General features: G+C 30.5%; 1 protein-coding gene across 1 annotated transcript in view; it reads right to left on the bottom strand.

Annotated features, from left to right (window-relative positions):
• The window catches only part of LOC107451864 (adipokinetic hormone/corazonin-related peptide receptor variant I), a 53,783-nt gene that overhangs the window by 16,608 nt on the left and 22,439 nt on the right, over window positions 1-14,736 (bottom strand). Inside the window, exons 2-3 of the mRNA XM_043054846.2 lie at window positions 9,973-10,589; window positions 450-627 (exon numbers count right to left, since the gene is read on the bottom strand). Of these exons, the coding sequence (XP_042910780.1) occupies window positions 450-627; window positions 9,973-10,500 (706 nt within the window). The 5' untranslated portion in view covers window positions 10,501-10,589. The remainder of the gene's footprint in view (window positions 1-449; window positions 628-9,972; window positions 10,590-14,736) is intronic.

Genomic DNA, 14,736 nt, shown 5'->3' with positions numbered 1-14,736 from the left:
GTCAGCTCTACGTCAACTTTCCGCTGACGCCCAGATAAGGCGCTAGTTCTAAGAAACCAGGCCTTGAGCTAACAAACCAGTATTTTGTTGGCGTCAGCGGGATGTTGACGTCCCGCTGACGCTCAGATAAGGCGCTTGTCCTAAGAAACCAGACCTTAAGATAGAGTCGTAGACGTCGGATAGCGGACTGAGTCGATGGATCGATGATCAGCAAATTAATACTTCGCTGCATTGATGCAGGAAAATAAATAAATAAAATGTATACAAGCATATTCAGCATGCACACAAGTATAAAGACTGTAAATATACAAGTACAAACACTGTAAGCAACAATGAATGCGTTATAAAAAATATAAAAAAAGAGGAAAGAAACGTGTCACTGACATATACATACACATGCAACAGTTCTCCACAACATCGGCGAAGAATAGTTCAAAATAGAACCTAACTGTTGTTTGTATTGGATCTCTTGTGAATCTCCCACATAATTTTGGAGTAGCAGTAGATGATGACAATGAGGGGAAACAAGTAAACCACTGAGATGCAAAATATGTTATAGATGACTTCTTGGTAATGTGCTTGGAAGGTTTTTTGTACTGGATGGGATTCGACGTGGAATATAAAACACTATAATTAGGAAAAAAATATTGAAACATGTTAGAGAAATGCATTTAAATTTTCTTTTAACTGATTTGAAAGATTAAATGTCATATATGTATTAATTCATCGAAAATAATACATTTCACATGATTTTCCATAATTGTCTCACAATTTGACACTTCTTAGGCTCTTTTTTATATAAAAATTGCCTGTTTTTTTTAGAAAGAAGAAAAAAACAGTGATTTAGTATACCCTATAATTGTTTCGCCATTCAAATTATTTTATCGGAAAAAGTATATACACATTGGATAGTTGATCGTTCCTTCATTGCAGCCTTATTTTTTGCATTGTCTACTGAACAACTCGTGGCTTAAAAAAAAAGAAGAAAAAAAAAAAGACGCACATTTATCCAGACACGAAATGTGAATTTTTTTGCTAGATTTTCAATATTAAGTTCATATCATATTACTCCACTAAAATTACTTGCTCATCACGCTCATAACTAAAGCGAACATTTGCAATCACCTGATGAAAGAAAAATGATTATTTTAGCTATAATCTTAATCAGTTACAAGTCAGAGAAAATTAGATATTATAAGTTTTAATACATTTTTTATCAATTATTTTTTAAATCATTTTTATCCATGCACAATTACTGTAATAAAATATTCCTAGCATTGATACATACTTACAAAATCATTTTTTGTAACTTTTCCTTAATGATTATTCAATATTTTTTCTGGCCCTCTATCAACTCTAGCAAAACATATAAGTTTTTCTCTAATTTTACGTAATACAAGTACACCTAACCCGTCAGAACCAAATTTATAAGCATAAGAAAATATTGGCGAAACGAAAGAGTAATTTTTAAAAAAGAAAACTTCACGAATCTTAACACAAACAACTATGTAATGAAATAATTTATATCAAAATTAAAACAACTTTTAGAAAAAAACATCAAACTTTTCAATAGTTTTTCACGAAAAGGTAAGAAACGAAGGATTTGTTATAACTTATAAGAACCGAGTTGATATAGTCTCAGTTAATTTTCTAGATTTTTGCGAGATATATCTTACAATATGTTACAAGTTTTTGAATGCTCAATGTGTTTTAAAGAAAGCAGATTAACTAAAACTGCATCAACTCCATCCTTATAAGCTATTCTCAATAATATATTTCTTATTTTTTCTTGCAGAATAATAAATAAAAAAAGTGTTATTTTTTTTGTTTTGATTTTAAGAAATTATTTAGTTAAAATATCGCTTTTTTGCACGATTCAACACAGCGAAATTGTTCACTTTTTTAAATATTCAGCAAAATAATTAATAAACTAAAAAATTCTCGATTTTTATTACTTTTATCAAAACTCTTGCTTAATAGTTAAGTTATTTAGAAATTGATGGCTAATCTAGTAATATATGAACCGCAGCTTTCTAATATTGTGTTTTTCATTTTAATTATTGCAGCAGAGAAAAATATGATTTACTTTCGGGTAAGTCTACAGGTTTAAAAGCTAAAAATAACTTTTATTAATTTGTATTAAACTAAAACTTATACGAAAAAATAAAGTATAAAATAAAAAATAAAGTATAAAGTATAAAATATAAAGTATAAAATAAAAAATAAAGTAAAGCGAAGCGGTAAAAAAACGAGTGCCATTTTGGCTTATCATTTCAACTACTCACCCATCACAGGAATGTTCGAGTGTTAATTTGCATTTAAATTACGTAAACGTATTAAGGTGAATATTACTCAGCGAAAAAGGTGTTATTTGATACATGCAAGCGCCATTATCTCATGTAACTAGTTCCCAGGAAATAATGGAATCGGAGGTACGGATTTTTTTCTAGTTTAAGTGATAAGCCGGTTAGCTAAAATGTTTGTTTGAGCTTAACCATTCGACCCAGAAAGACTGTTAGATTCAATTAAGATATTTATTGTTTAGTTGTGTACACTACGTGATTCCTGAAAGCTCTTTTTTATGTATGAATAATTAGCAAACGTGTAATAAGCTGAAAAGAACTGTAATGATAATAAATTAAGGGAGATAGAAAAAAAATCGAGTGTTATTGGGTTGACTCAGTAAAACAAACTTATCTACACAGAATTTAATAACAAAAACATCTCATCTCCCTCTTCTTAAGTCGTAGAATGTAATTCAATGTTTATCCGCTAGAAAGTAAAACTGATTTAGCCAAAATCGAGGTTTTATCTAATTCTCTCTTTCTATTAGAAAATAAAACACCCGTTCACTTTTTAAATTCATGAAATGTTGCAATTGCATGTACCAAACTTCTCACGTAAAAGTTTTTCAACTTCAGGTGTGTGAATATATATATATATATATATATATATATATGCCGTCAAACCCCGCTATAGTGAATCTTCAAGAGACCGNTATATATATACACTATCCGGTCACCCAGTGATATGGACTTAGAATGTATGATGTTGGACCCCCATAGGGTTGCCATAGGAATTGACTTCCAGGCTTCCATCACAGCTGAAGTGAGTGCTTGCAATGAGGATGGCCTATTTGGCTGGCTACGTAATCTGTTCTCTAATTGGTCCCAAAGGTGTTCTATGTGATTTAGATCGGGGCTCTGAGAAAGCCAGTCCAGTTTTTGAACACCCATTTCTTCAAACCGCGCCTGTGCAAGCCTCGATGTGTGCCTTCCCCGAAATATTGCCACAGAGTTGGGAGTGCATCATTATCCAAAATGATAACATACCATACATCTCAGAGTTCATGTTTCCAACCACAGGAGCTGACGGACCCAAACCACAAGAAACACTCCCACAACATTATGCCCCCACCACCTTGGCAACCGAGTGTCCGGTTACTTTTAGCCTGATAGTGTATATGTATATATTGCGAAATAAACTTTTGAAAGTTGTATATGTGCAACATCTTCGTCCATATTACATGCGAGATACACCAGTCACCCAGGAAGAAGAGAGCTCGGATCAAGAGAAAGAATCAGTTTCTGAATTACAAGATCCAACAAAAGACGTACAGAAAGCCTGAAAATCACTCCAACATACTATCGAGCCCTTATGATCTGCGACGTAATCGACGCCCACCTGAAAGACTTAGCCAAAATCTGTCCTAGAACCTTTAATGTTTACACTTCAATGTACATTTAGCATAGAGCGAGGCGGAATGTAAGGTTGGCATAAGTTTAATTTAATCACTGTGCAGAAGAGTTTAAAATTTATATAGGAAATGTGGCAGCAGATTTGATACATAAATAGAACATTTCTCTTCAAAATATTTCTCGCTGTTTATCATTGTTTATTGAAATACTTTTTTTAAAATATCTTCTCGCTTCTTAATCAAAATTCATTTTAACTAAATTCCTTGTCTTTCATCCTTACCTTATGATATAAGGTATAATCTATACAACCTTATCTTATAAAATAAGGTATAATCTATACAACCTTACCTTATAATATAAGGTATAATCTATACAACCTTACCTTATAAGTAAAAAATATACGCAATAAAACACATGAAGCAACAAAAAAAAAAAAGAAAATGTAAAAAAATACAGAACAAAACAAAAAATGTAAGTGAATAACGAAAGTGAATGACGAATTCAAGTTCATTTGATTTCGCTTCTCGCTTTATAGGTTAAGTTAAGCCCAATTTTCGATTTTTAATTAAATTTTTAAGGAGACAATCAAGAATTGGAATTTTCTCATTGTTTCAGTGGAAGCCATTGTTTTAAAATAAACAATTAACAATTCAGTTTATTCAAATATTATAAAGAGAGCATCATTAATGTTTGCTAGCTTATAGCTGTAATCTTAAAAGGTTGTTTATTGCGCGTTCTGTAATACTTAGTTATTTTTTATTCGTTGTACCAAGTTATCTGAATCATCGTGGTAGCAAAGCGGACTGCGACGCAAAAATAGTATTTCTAAGGTTATCTGAAACCGCGTGTTTATTTTGTTTATTGTTATGCTTTTAAAACGTGTTTTTATAAAAACTAAATAATTTAAAATCATTATTGTGATAAAAAAAAATATCGAACTAAAAGGCAAATTGCATGGAGAAATGGTACTAATTCGTTGAGGAAAAATGAAGGAAAAAAATGCCAATTTTATTATTGACACCAATGATAATTAATTTGGGTAATAGTTACAAATTGAATTAAAATAATAAATTATGTATGTAAAGGCTGAAATAATGGGAAGATTGTATCAATACAAAGTCACTTTTCTGTTATTGACGTAAATGATGCTTAGCTAATTTTGGTAATAGGTACTAATAGAACGGAAGAAAAATAAGCTATGTACTAAAAAGTGAAAATAATGGAGAATATGTACTTATGTGGTATGGGAAACCGCGAGTAGTCGCCTTGCTATTATTGACACCAATGATACTCAATTTTGTAAAATGGCACTACTGGTAATTGGGTACTTCAAGAAAAAGATTATTCATACCCACTCATGTGACCTAGGAAGCATGCTCTCGGATGAAAGTGCAGAAGTTTCCTTACATCAGTTAGTGATATTATAAAATTCCCTAAAGTCCTTTTCTTTCAAGTCGAAGCACATCATCATCTCGCATTCGTGGATGCTTTGTTTATCGATTATTTGCATTCTTTACAAATTTTAAATAAATTATGAATATATTTAAATTAATGAGAAAACATAATATATAGTTGTTTTAAATAGTATTAGATGATTTTGGTATTAGACATTTAGTAGTGAAAAATTTGCATTTGTGAATTCCATTTTATGCACACAAAAAAAAAATTGCGTATACCGTTATTTTATTATTATTTTAATATTATTAGATGTCATAGGTCAGTGATGGAGTTGTGGTTACATAAACTTTTGTGCAATTTGCATAGAATTTTTTTAAAATAGATTTGTTTTGATTTCAAATCCTTCTTTATTTTTTTCAATCTTTTGTATACCCTTTACATTTTTAGAATACGAAGTAAAATAACTGTTTCCAAATTATTTACTTTGTTTAGATAAAGAACTGTTGAGAACTTAAGTTCTATAGAATTAGTGTAAATATTTTACAATAGAGCAGAAATTCTTATCTGATTGAAAACTTTATTCTCTTAAATATTCAAATATGAAATAACATATTTCGAGCGCTTCAAAAATAGGGACTTAGTTTCCGGAATTGCCAGACGAGAATTGTAATTCTTAATGATATAGGTCTTCTTTTTAAAGAAAAAGCAAACAAATTTCTTGATCTACTTTTTTCTGCATAAATACCTGATTTGTTATGCCAGAAAGCATGCAGATTTTACACCCAAAGTTGTTCATTGTTGACAGCGAAACGAAAGTGCACAATATTATAATAAAACATATTTATTTTAGAAAAATACTAAATTGAGATTTTTATAATAGTGTTTAAGGCATATAAAATTTTTACTTTATTTATTGAAAAAACTGACATAGTATTAATTTTCCTTTGAACAATTTTTAAGAAAGCATTTATGTCTGGAAATACAATCATATTTACATAACTTATTTTCATATAATTTATAAATCACTGTCTTCACAGTGATTCAGCTGCTTAAAATATTATACCTGTCACTTCATTTTTTTTTCTTTTGCAGAGAAGAATTCATAAAAAGTTCTAATAAAAATGATAGTTATTTTTTATGGTTTTTAATTAGAACTATAAAATTTTCATTCATGATAATAGAAAAATCATTTCATGCACATTCTTATTAAAGTGTAATGTAAAACAATCAGATAATTTTATTACACGTGCTTTTAAAACATACAGTTCATCTTAGGTTTTCGAATCAGAAGCAAAAATAAGGTGGTAAAATTAAGAAATAAAAAGTAAGTAATAAAAATAAGCATTACACTTTATTATAGATTTGTCTTATATATCAAGCACTTTTAAAGTCATATTTTTTAATTTATCATCTAAAATTCCATATTTAAGAATCCACTATTTCGTAAAATTTTCTTTCTAAAATACGTCAGATAAGTATTAAAATTTTGGGATATTGTTTTATTTTATAGAGAATATAGGTTAACGTTAAAAATACGATGCTTCGAAAAAGAATTTTTCCGACGAACTTTTATTTAATACAACAACATACGATTTCAAATTCGTGAAAAAATAATATTTCTCATAGCACAAATGTTCAAAGTAGTTAAATTGTATTTCCACTTCCAAATCTACGAAATTTAAACAAAACGTCATTTCGAGTAGGGAATCTCACAAACTGATCAAGGGAAAATTCCTTTCCCACATGAGCTCGGCGAGCATGCGCAATAGCATCTATACCCATACTACATCACATGCAGGTATCCCATGCGTGCAGTTTTGATAGGTATCAAATCTACTCTTATAAATGTACAACGTATTTTAGAGCTAGCTTATAGCTCTAATTAAAAAATTATTTTATTATGCTTAATGAACTCCTTTTTTTTTCCAGGTTAACTGAATGATCAACGTGAACGATCAAGGTTATCTGAATGATCAACGTGACCAGACGGACTACATGACCAGATTAATATTTTTAAGATTATCTGAAACCACGTGTTTATTTTGTTTATAGTTGTGCTTTTAAAATGTATAAATTTAAAACTAAATAAATTAAAATTTTACGCTAATTAACATTAAAAAAAATTTTGAACAGAAAAGTGAAATTAAGATAGAAATGGTACTAATTGGTTGAAAAAAATTTAATTAAACGCCAATAATATAATCATAAGTTGTCAAATATCATAAGTTGTCTATCAAACAATATTGTGCTAGATGATTTTGAACACAGTCTATATATGTGTTCTAAAAATGTGTTCTGCTTAATCTAAAAACTCAAAGCCACCGAGAAGGTCAAAAAATAATCTATACTTATAAGAAAATAAAGAATGCGTGTGTCTTTATCTTTGTGTCGGTATACTGGTTTGGGGGACAACTTAAGCCCTAAAAATAAGAGATTATAAACGAATCTATCAAGTAAAATTGTAAAATAATTATGAATCCCAAATTTTTGACTTTTTTATTATCTTTTAAATTCAAAGATATATTTTAAAAATGGAATCTTCTCATTGACTTAGTTCCTTACAACAAGCAACTATTTTAAAATTATGCAAAAATTCCAGGTCTTAACAGTCAATATTTTTTCGATTCCAATTAAATAAAACAATGAATAAAATTAAAAAAAATATTTCGATTTGAAATTATCGTTGGATAAACGTATTTTATAATTAGGTGCTAAGTTTTTTTTGATTTATAAGTATAATTCTCTAGATATGGTAAAGTACGTGAATTGTGAAATTAACTCTGATGACTAAATTATCGGAACAATATTTTCTAAAATGATCCAGGAGTTCCCTTGTCCTCTGGATTGGGTTCAAAATTACGAAGCTACGGAGTTGAACATTGGTAGTCGTAAACACTAAGTTGGGTTGGCTGTTCATCGACAGTTATGTTATGATACTCAAATATTTAATTCTGTCGTAAAAAAAGCATATTTATTCATCAGCGTGAACGAGGTAGCATAGGTAGACTACTTCCCTAAATTAGTATTTCTGAATTTATTTGAAACTATGTTTATTTAGAATTTATTTACGCCTTTAAAACGTGTATCTATAGAAATGATAATTTAAAATGAGTAATAATTGAAGTAAGAGAAAAATGTTGCGTAATGATGAGCAATATTGATGGGAAAATGTTACAAATTTATTTAGAAGAAGAGTGGTAAATCATACTGTTATTGGCGTCAATGAGGCTTAATTAATATTGATGAAAGCTATCAATTTAAATAAAACTATGAGCTAATAATATAGAATATTGATAAATAATATTGTATTGTATGGATAAATAATATCGATATATAATATTGATAAAAGCTATCAATTGAAATAAACTATGAGCTAAAAAGCTAAATTAATAACAAAGAGTACAAACGAATGAGAATCTTACAAACAAGTGAGTAGCGATAGAATAACGCGCATTTATTGGCAAACAAGCTAAAAATAAAATAGTAACTCTACTAATCGCGTTCTCTAAGACATTATACGAAATTAAATATAAAGTTGTACTGTGATTGAATTAAACTCATTATATTTATATTGAGATACAGTTTTTTAAAAGCGTCATTTTATAGCGATTTAAAGAATAACAGCAAACCTGTTGAAAGAAACTGTTCTATATTTATTAGATATTTTCTAAAAATAAATGTGCGCGTGTCATTGGGGGATACAGTTTTCTTTATTATTATGTCATCAAATTGATATAATAACAAATTTGTGTTTTGCCCTAATGTCGACGTACAATGTATCATTTCTATACAATTTTTGGGGACGCCTAGAACAGAGAATCTGAATTTCATTAGTAAAATCCACTGTAAGAATTCAAATTTAAACACAAGTTTGATTTTGCAATTTAAGATAGTCTGAAACAAAATATTTTACTTACATTTAGACAGAGAATAGTGACTTCAACTGCATGCGATGCCAATTTTGCTAGGCACCAAACAATGAGGATACAACCGAATTAAAATCTGCTGATAAATTATTAATTATGAGTAATTAATTTTTTTTTAGTTGATCATATTCTAAATTTGCCCCAATGCCTATACTAAATGCATTGTCATTAATATAACGAAATAAATATGTCAGTGTATCTTCTTTTTCTGAAGTAGAATAATACCAAAATATTTTTGCCCCCAAATATTTGCATGATGAGTCTCACACGTTAAGGGAGGTGATTGAGTAGAACTATTGTGCATCACAATTCGAATCTGAAATAAGAGTTTCATATCTCTGTAACGTTACTGTGCTATAAACTCTCTTAAATATTTTTTGGGTCTACTGTAAATAAATACAAGGGTGATCCCAAAAATAAAACTTTATTTTTTTTATGTAAAAAACTCGGCTTGTTATATATGTCTTGTTTATAAAACCGGGCTTGTTATTTTCAATTACTGGGATAAGCCTTATTTTACTCTAATTTTGCAGATGATGTATTTTTTAAATGCTAATATCTATGTTTTTGCTCTCATCAATAAGTTATATGTTCTAATCTCATCATCGGAGTTCATCATTCATTTTCCTGTGAAATATTCTAAAAAACTGGCGTTGGCCACTCACTAACAGCAGTTGGAGCCAAGCCCGGGTTATGAACTCGGTGTGATGTTTTCTTGAAGCCACTTTGCAAGAAAGCAACGGTTTAATAAGCGACAGTGTTATTGCTACACCAAGGAAATAAAGGGGAACTGTTTCACCAAGTCCATACAAAAACTGACAACATCTTTTACAAAAACACATCAACCAAAGTTGCTATTGCGTAAAAAAAAAAACTTATAAAAGTAATAAAAATTAAGAATAGATTTTGCTTATTTGATTATAATACTTAGATAAACACGAAATAATTACCTGAGGAATGCTGCAAACAAAACTTGTGAGCCATGCGACACCCAACATGATGCGGGATTTTCTTTGAGCGTCGTGCACTCTCAGAGGGTGGACAATAGCTGTATAGCGGTCTAGACTGATGCAAACCAATATCATGGACGACAAGTAAGGTCCAAAGGCTCTCCAGAAAAGCATTATTCTGCAAGCGATGTCCCCAGCTATCCATTCAACAGTGATTCTCCAAGCAATTTCAAGTGGTATCATTATAAATGTGACAATGGAATCTGCTATCGCTAAGTGGAATATCATCGTCTGTATACGACATTTACGCCTGTGGTTTTTTAAAAGGCTCCAAAGAACAGGGAGATTTCCACCAGCGGCTACTATGAACAGAATTCCATAAACTATTGCTTCGATTCTAGATTCTTTTGTAAACGCCGTAACATCAAGATTGCCGTTGGTCTCATTGCTGAAGTTGAAAAAACTGTTATTAGCAAAGTCAAATAGCTCTGTTTCATTTTCACTAACATCAATCTCACTTTCGTTCATGATAACAAAACAATGTTAAAATCTGTTCATCAAACGAAAATTGGCTTGAATCTCCATTCAATTCGATTCAGAAACATTTTTACTTTTATCTGAAACAAAATAATATTCTAAATGACACTGGTATAAAATGAGATAAACTCACAAAAGTGCGTAAATTTTCAGCAATAAAAAAAATTCAAAATACTATGTTAAAGAAAAATCTGTTTTAACGAATCTTTTTTAACTCTTCTCGATTTAATCTACAATTTTACGAGAAGAATTTAAAGAAAGTTGTTTAATTAAGGAAAGTTTCAGAATTGACTTTCGAATATACTGTTCTAAATTTATATTAAATGAACATATTTAATTACTCAATAATAAGGTGCTATGTTCTGTTGAAATCTGAGTTTAATGACATAAGATGATGGCTTTTCTTTCTGTTTTTTGAAGCATGAAACTTTTTTTGACGACTACAAGTGCGTCTGCGTCATTCTTTGTTTGTTTTGCAAATATAATATAAATCGTACATCAAAATTTATAAAGAACCAAAATATTCCATTCAACGACAGCAGAAAAATATCTTCTTTTCTTTTTTTATCAGGAATATTCAAAGGAATAAAGATTATATATTCTTTTTTAAAAAAATGAAATAGAATATGATCCTCCAGGTAACTTTTAAAACGCTATTCAAAATTGTTCACTAGTCCGTTCTTTATAAAGGGTGAAAATAATTAATTCATAACACCTAAGCGCAAAACTGAGAGACCGGCACAGTTAATTAATTGAAACTGCCTTTATAAATACTATTATGCCAACATTGGTGATAAAAATGGGTACTGTGACAATAGGTTTTTTACCAAACTCGCAACGGACTCTAATGTCACCATACTATACATTCATGGCACACAACCCTTATTTTTTCCTCCGGTGTTGCTTCATACTATCAGATTTACTTTAAATTAGAAGTTCAACTCCCCAAAATAAATATTAACTAGTGGGTTGCGCCCCCTGCTCGCTAACGCTCGCCAACCCCCGAAAATTGCTACGCAATCTTATATGGTTTGCTTCGCAAACCAAGCTCGCTTCGCTCGCTACTAACTTAGGTACATTGCAAATGCACAAAATTCTAAGAATTCAAAACAATCATTCAAATCCATATAACAACTTTTTTTTTAAAAAAAAATTACATCTTTTTAGTAAATACTAAGTCATTAAAATAAATTTGAATTCAAATAAATGACATGTAATTCGTTAAACCTATTAGAAATGTGCTATAGTATAAAATCTTAAGATAAAATTTCTAAAACTGATATCTCTTTAAAAAGGTTAAAATTTTGGCTATAATTAAGTCTATTAAAAATTGAAATAAGTGAATTGCAATGGAAAAACCTGCATAAACAAATAAATTCTAGTAAAACAAATAAATTCGTGATATAAATCAAAAATCGTCAAATAAATTCGTAATATATAAATTCGTGAAAAAAAGGGCTTTCGACAAAATACTAAAATAGAGATCTATCGACAAAGACTACTCGTTTCTGCCTAGCTTATGCTCTCTCTGGTTATTTCAGTTTCCGTTTTTAAAAGCGCTATAAATTGAGCCCATTTCAGCTAAATTTGGTATGTGGCATTTTTAGCGGCAATCATTGGTCGATTTTCTAGCGTTGCCATTCGGGGAGTTGTAATGAGGCTTTTTTTTATCGCCGTGTAAGAGAAATATATATATATAGATTTTAAGGCCGGATGGTTTGTCCAATGTTGCGTTGGCAAAATTGTCACAGCGATTATCATAACGGATAGGATCGTCAAGGGTAATAGGGGTTCAAGGGCAAGGGGATCTTCAAGGTAACCTTTTTTCAAAGAGACCTGAATATGACTTTAAAACCAAAACGTTTTAAAAAAATCTATAAATGCATCTTAATGATTCTGACTTTATATTGTATTGTAAAAATAACTTTACAGATTATTATGTGCATCATATTTTACTGTTATTACAAATTTTAGCGTTACTAAGTAACAAAAATTGTAGTGTCTACTTTACACGAAGTAGTGTATTCTTGGTGATTCACTATACGAAGAGCTATTGTTGCTTTTTGCTGTAGTGAAATACCACTTTGGGGTAGAGCAGTCGCCATCATTTTTAGAGTTTTTTTTACAGTGTAGGCTAAAAACTGCTTTAGTTGAGAAGTAAGATTTTTATCTGCATATTTTTTATCCTAAAATAGTTTTCTGCCATTTAGAACGCTTGAAAATGGAACATCTTACTAACTATGTATCTTATTAATACATCCCATTAAACCCTTTATATGAAGTATTTATTACAATATTGCTACGATACCTATTAATCAATGATCACGCGTTCACGCCATTACCCTTATTTAAAATATCTTTTTGTCATACTTTTACACACTTTCTTATAAAAATCAAATTAGTTCGGTTTTATATTTCTTGTGGTATTTCCGCAAATGTAATTGTACATAAGTATATTAATTTTTGTCTATTTTACGTTTCATTGATTTTGCAACAAAGTTTTCGTGTAATTTGCTTAATCAGAAAATACTTAATCAATATATTTAGGTTTTTATTAAATTGAATTTCCTTGAAAGCAAAAAAACAAAATACGAAAGATACAAACAGCAGTGTAATACTCAATGAAATTATGCATCTCCCAATGCTCCCTTGTAGTGTGTTTCAAGGCACCTTTACTCACGTGAAATCAAGGATTTTGATGCCATTTTTAAAAATAATCACTTACTGTCATTGCATTGCTTTAGTTTGCATTTATAATGATTTATTATAATGATTTATTATAATTATTTTGAATGGTTTCTTAAATAATTAATAAATTCATAACTTAAAATATGCAAATTTGGTTTTTCTTCCTTTATAAAAAAGTTCTAATTTTTTCCATCTCTATAGAAATTTTTATTTGTAAATAAAGCATAAACTATCAAAATCTAAAAATTAAAATTTCATAAAATTTATAATAAAGAGATGCTTTAATTTTCTGGCACTACACTTAAGGCCGTTCAATCGGGAGAAAAGCAATCCCCATGTTATTCTATGGATAGTTCAGTCCTGCATAAAATCGTCAATTTTCAAGATAATAACGTTCTGTTTTTTGGAAACGTACATTTTACTTTTTCTCAATTTATTTGACGCAGGCTTTAAATATCGATTTAAATGCAAAATAATTAGCTCTGAGGAAATCTTATTGCTCTCTACATTAAATAATAAATCAAAATTCACTTTAATTTAAATAATTTATCTTAAATTGGAGAAAAAAAACTAGCGAGAGAATAATGCTATGGAACAAAATATAAATATAGCAGAATGTACATCGTAGCAAGGTTTTACACTACTGTTATAAGAGCAAATAAGTTAATGGCCTTATACATGGAATGTAAATACACTCTATAACAAAAAAATCGACGCACCAAGAAGCAATCATCCCATTGCTTTGAAATTTCGTGTGCATTCATGTTTTGAACAGATATGGCTGGAATGATGCCGACTGGGGACGTATAGTCTTTAGCTACGAATCCCGCTTCCAACTGTGTCCTGACGAAGACGTGTTTGGAGACGCAGAGGGAAGAGGGGAGATCCTGCCTTCACTATTATACGCCACATCGGCCCTCAACAAGGCATTATGGTCTGGGATGCCATTTCCTTTGACAGCCGGACCCCTTTGGTCGTCATTAAGAGGTACACTTACTGCACAGCGGTACGTCGACGACATCCTAAGACCTGTTTTGCTACCGTTCCTTTTGCAGCGCCCTGGGCTGGTTTTTTCAGCAGGACATTGCCAGACCACATACAGCACGTGTTGCTATGAACTGTCTTCAAGCTTGTCAAACTCTTCCTTGGCCTGCCAGATCACCAGATCTCTCTTCCATCGAGCATGTCTGGGATATGATGGGAAAGCGATTGCATCTGGCACGGAATGTTGATGACCTCGTTCGACAATTGGATCGAATTTGGCAGGAAATACCGCAAGAGACCATCCGGGAGATTTATCGGTCTATGACACGCCGTGTGGCAGCTTGTATCCAGGCTAGAGGCGGGTCAACACCTTATTGAACTTGCTACTGTAACTCTGCAATAAATTATTCTATTGTTCTGAAATTTTAATCGTTTAACATTCTGTACATTGTCTTCATATCCACTAATTTTCGTTTCAATCGGACAACTCCTTCTTGGTGCGTCGATTTTTTTGTTATAGAGTGTAGTTTAGTTGCTTTATTAATTATAATGCAT

This window comes from Parasteatoda tepidariorum, chromosome 7, assembly GCF_043381705.1.
Source record: "Parasteatoda tepidariorum isolate YZ-2023 chromosome 7, CAS_Ptep_4.0, whole genome shotgun sequence".
Taxonomy (NCBI): domain Eukaryota; kingdom Metazoa; phylum Arthropoda; class Arachnida; order Araneae; family Theridiidae; genus Parasteatoda; species Parasteatoda tepidariorum.
The sequence above is the reverse complement of the archived record's forward strand: the minus strand, read 5'-3'. Positions and strand labels throughout refer to the sequence as shown.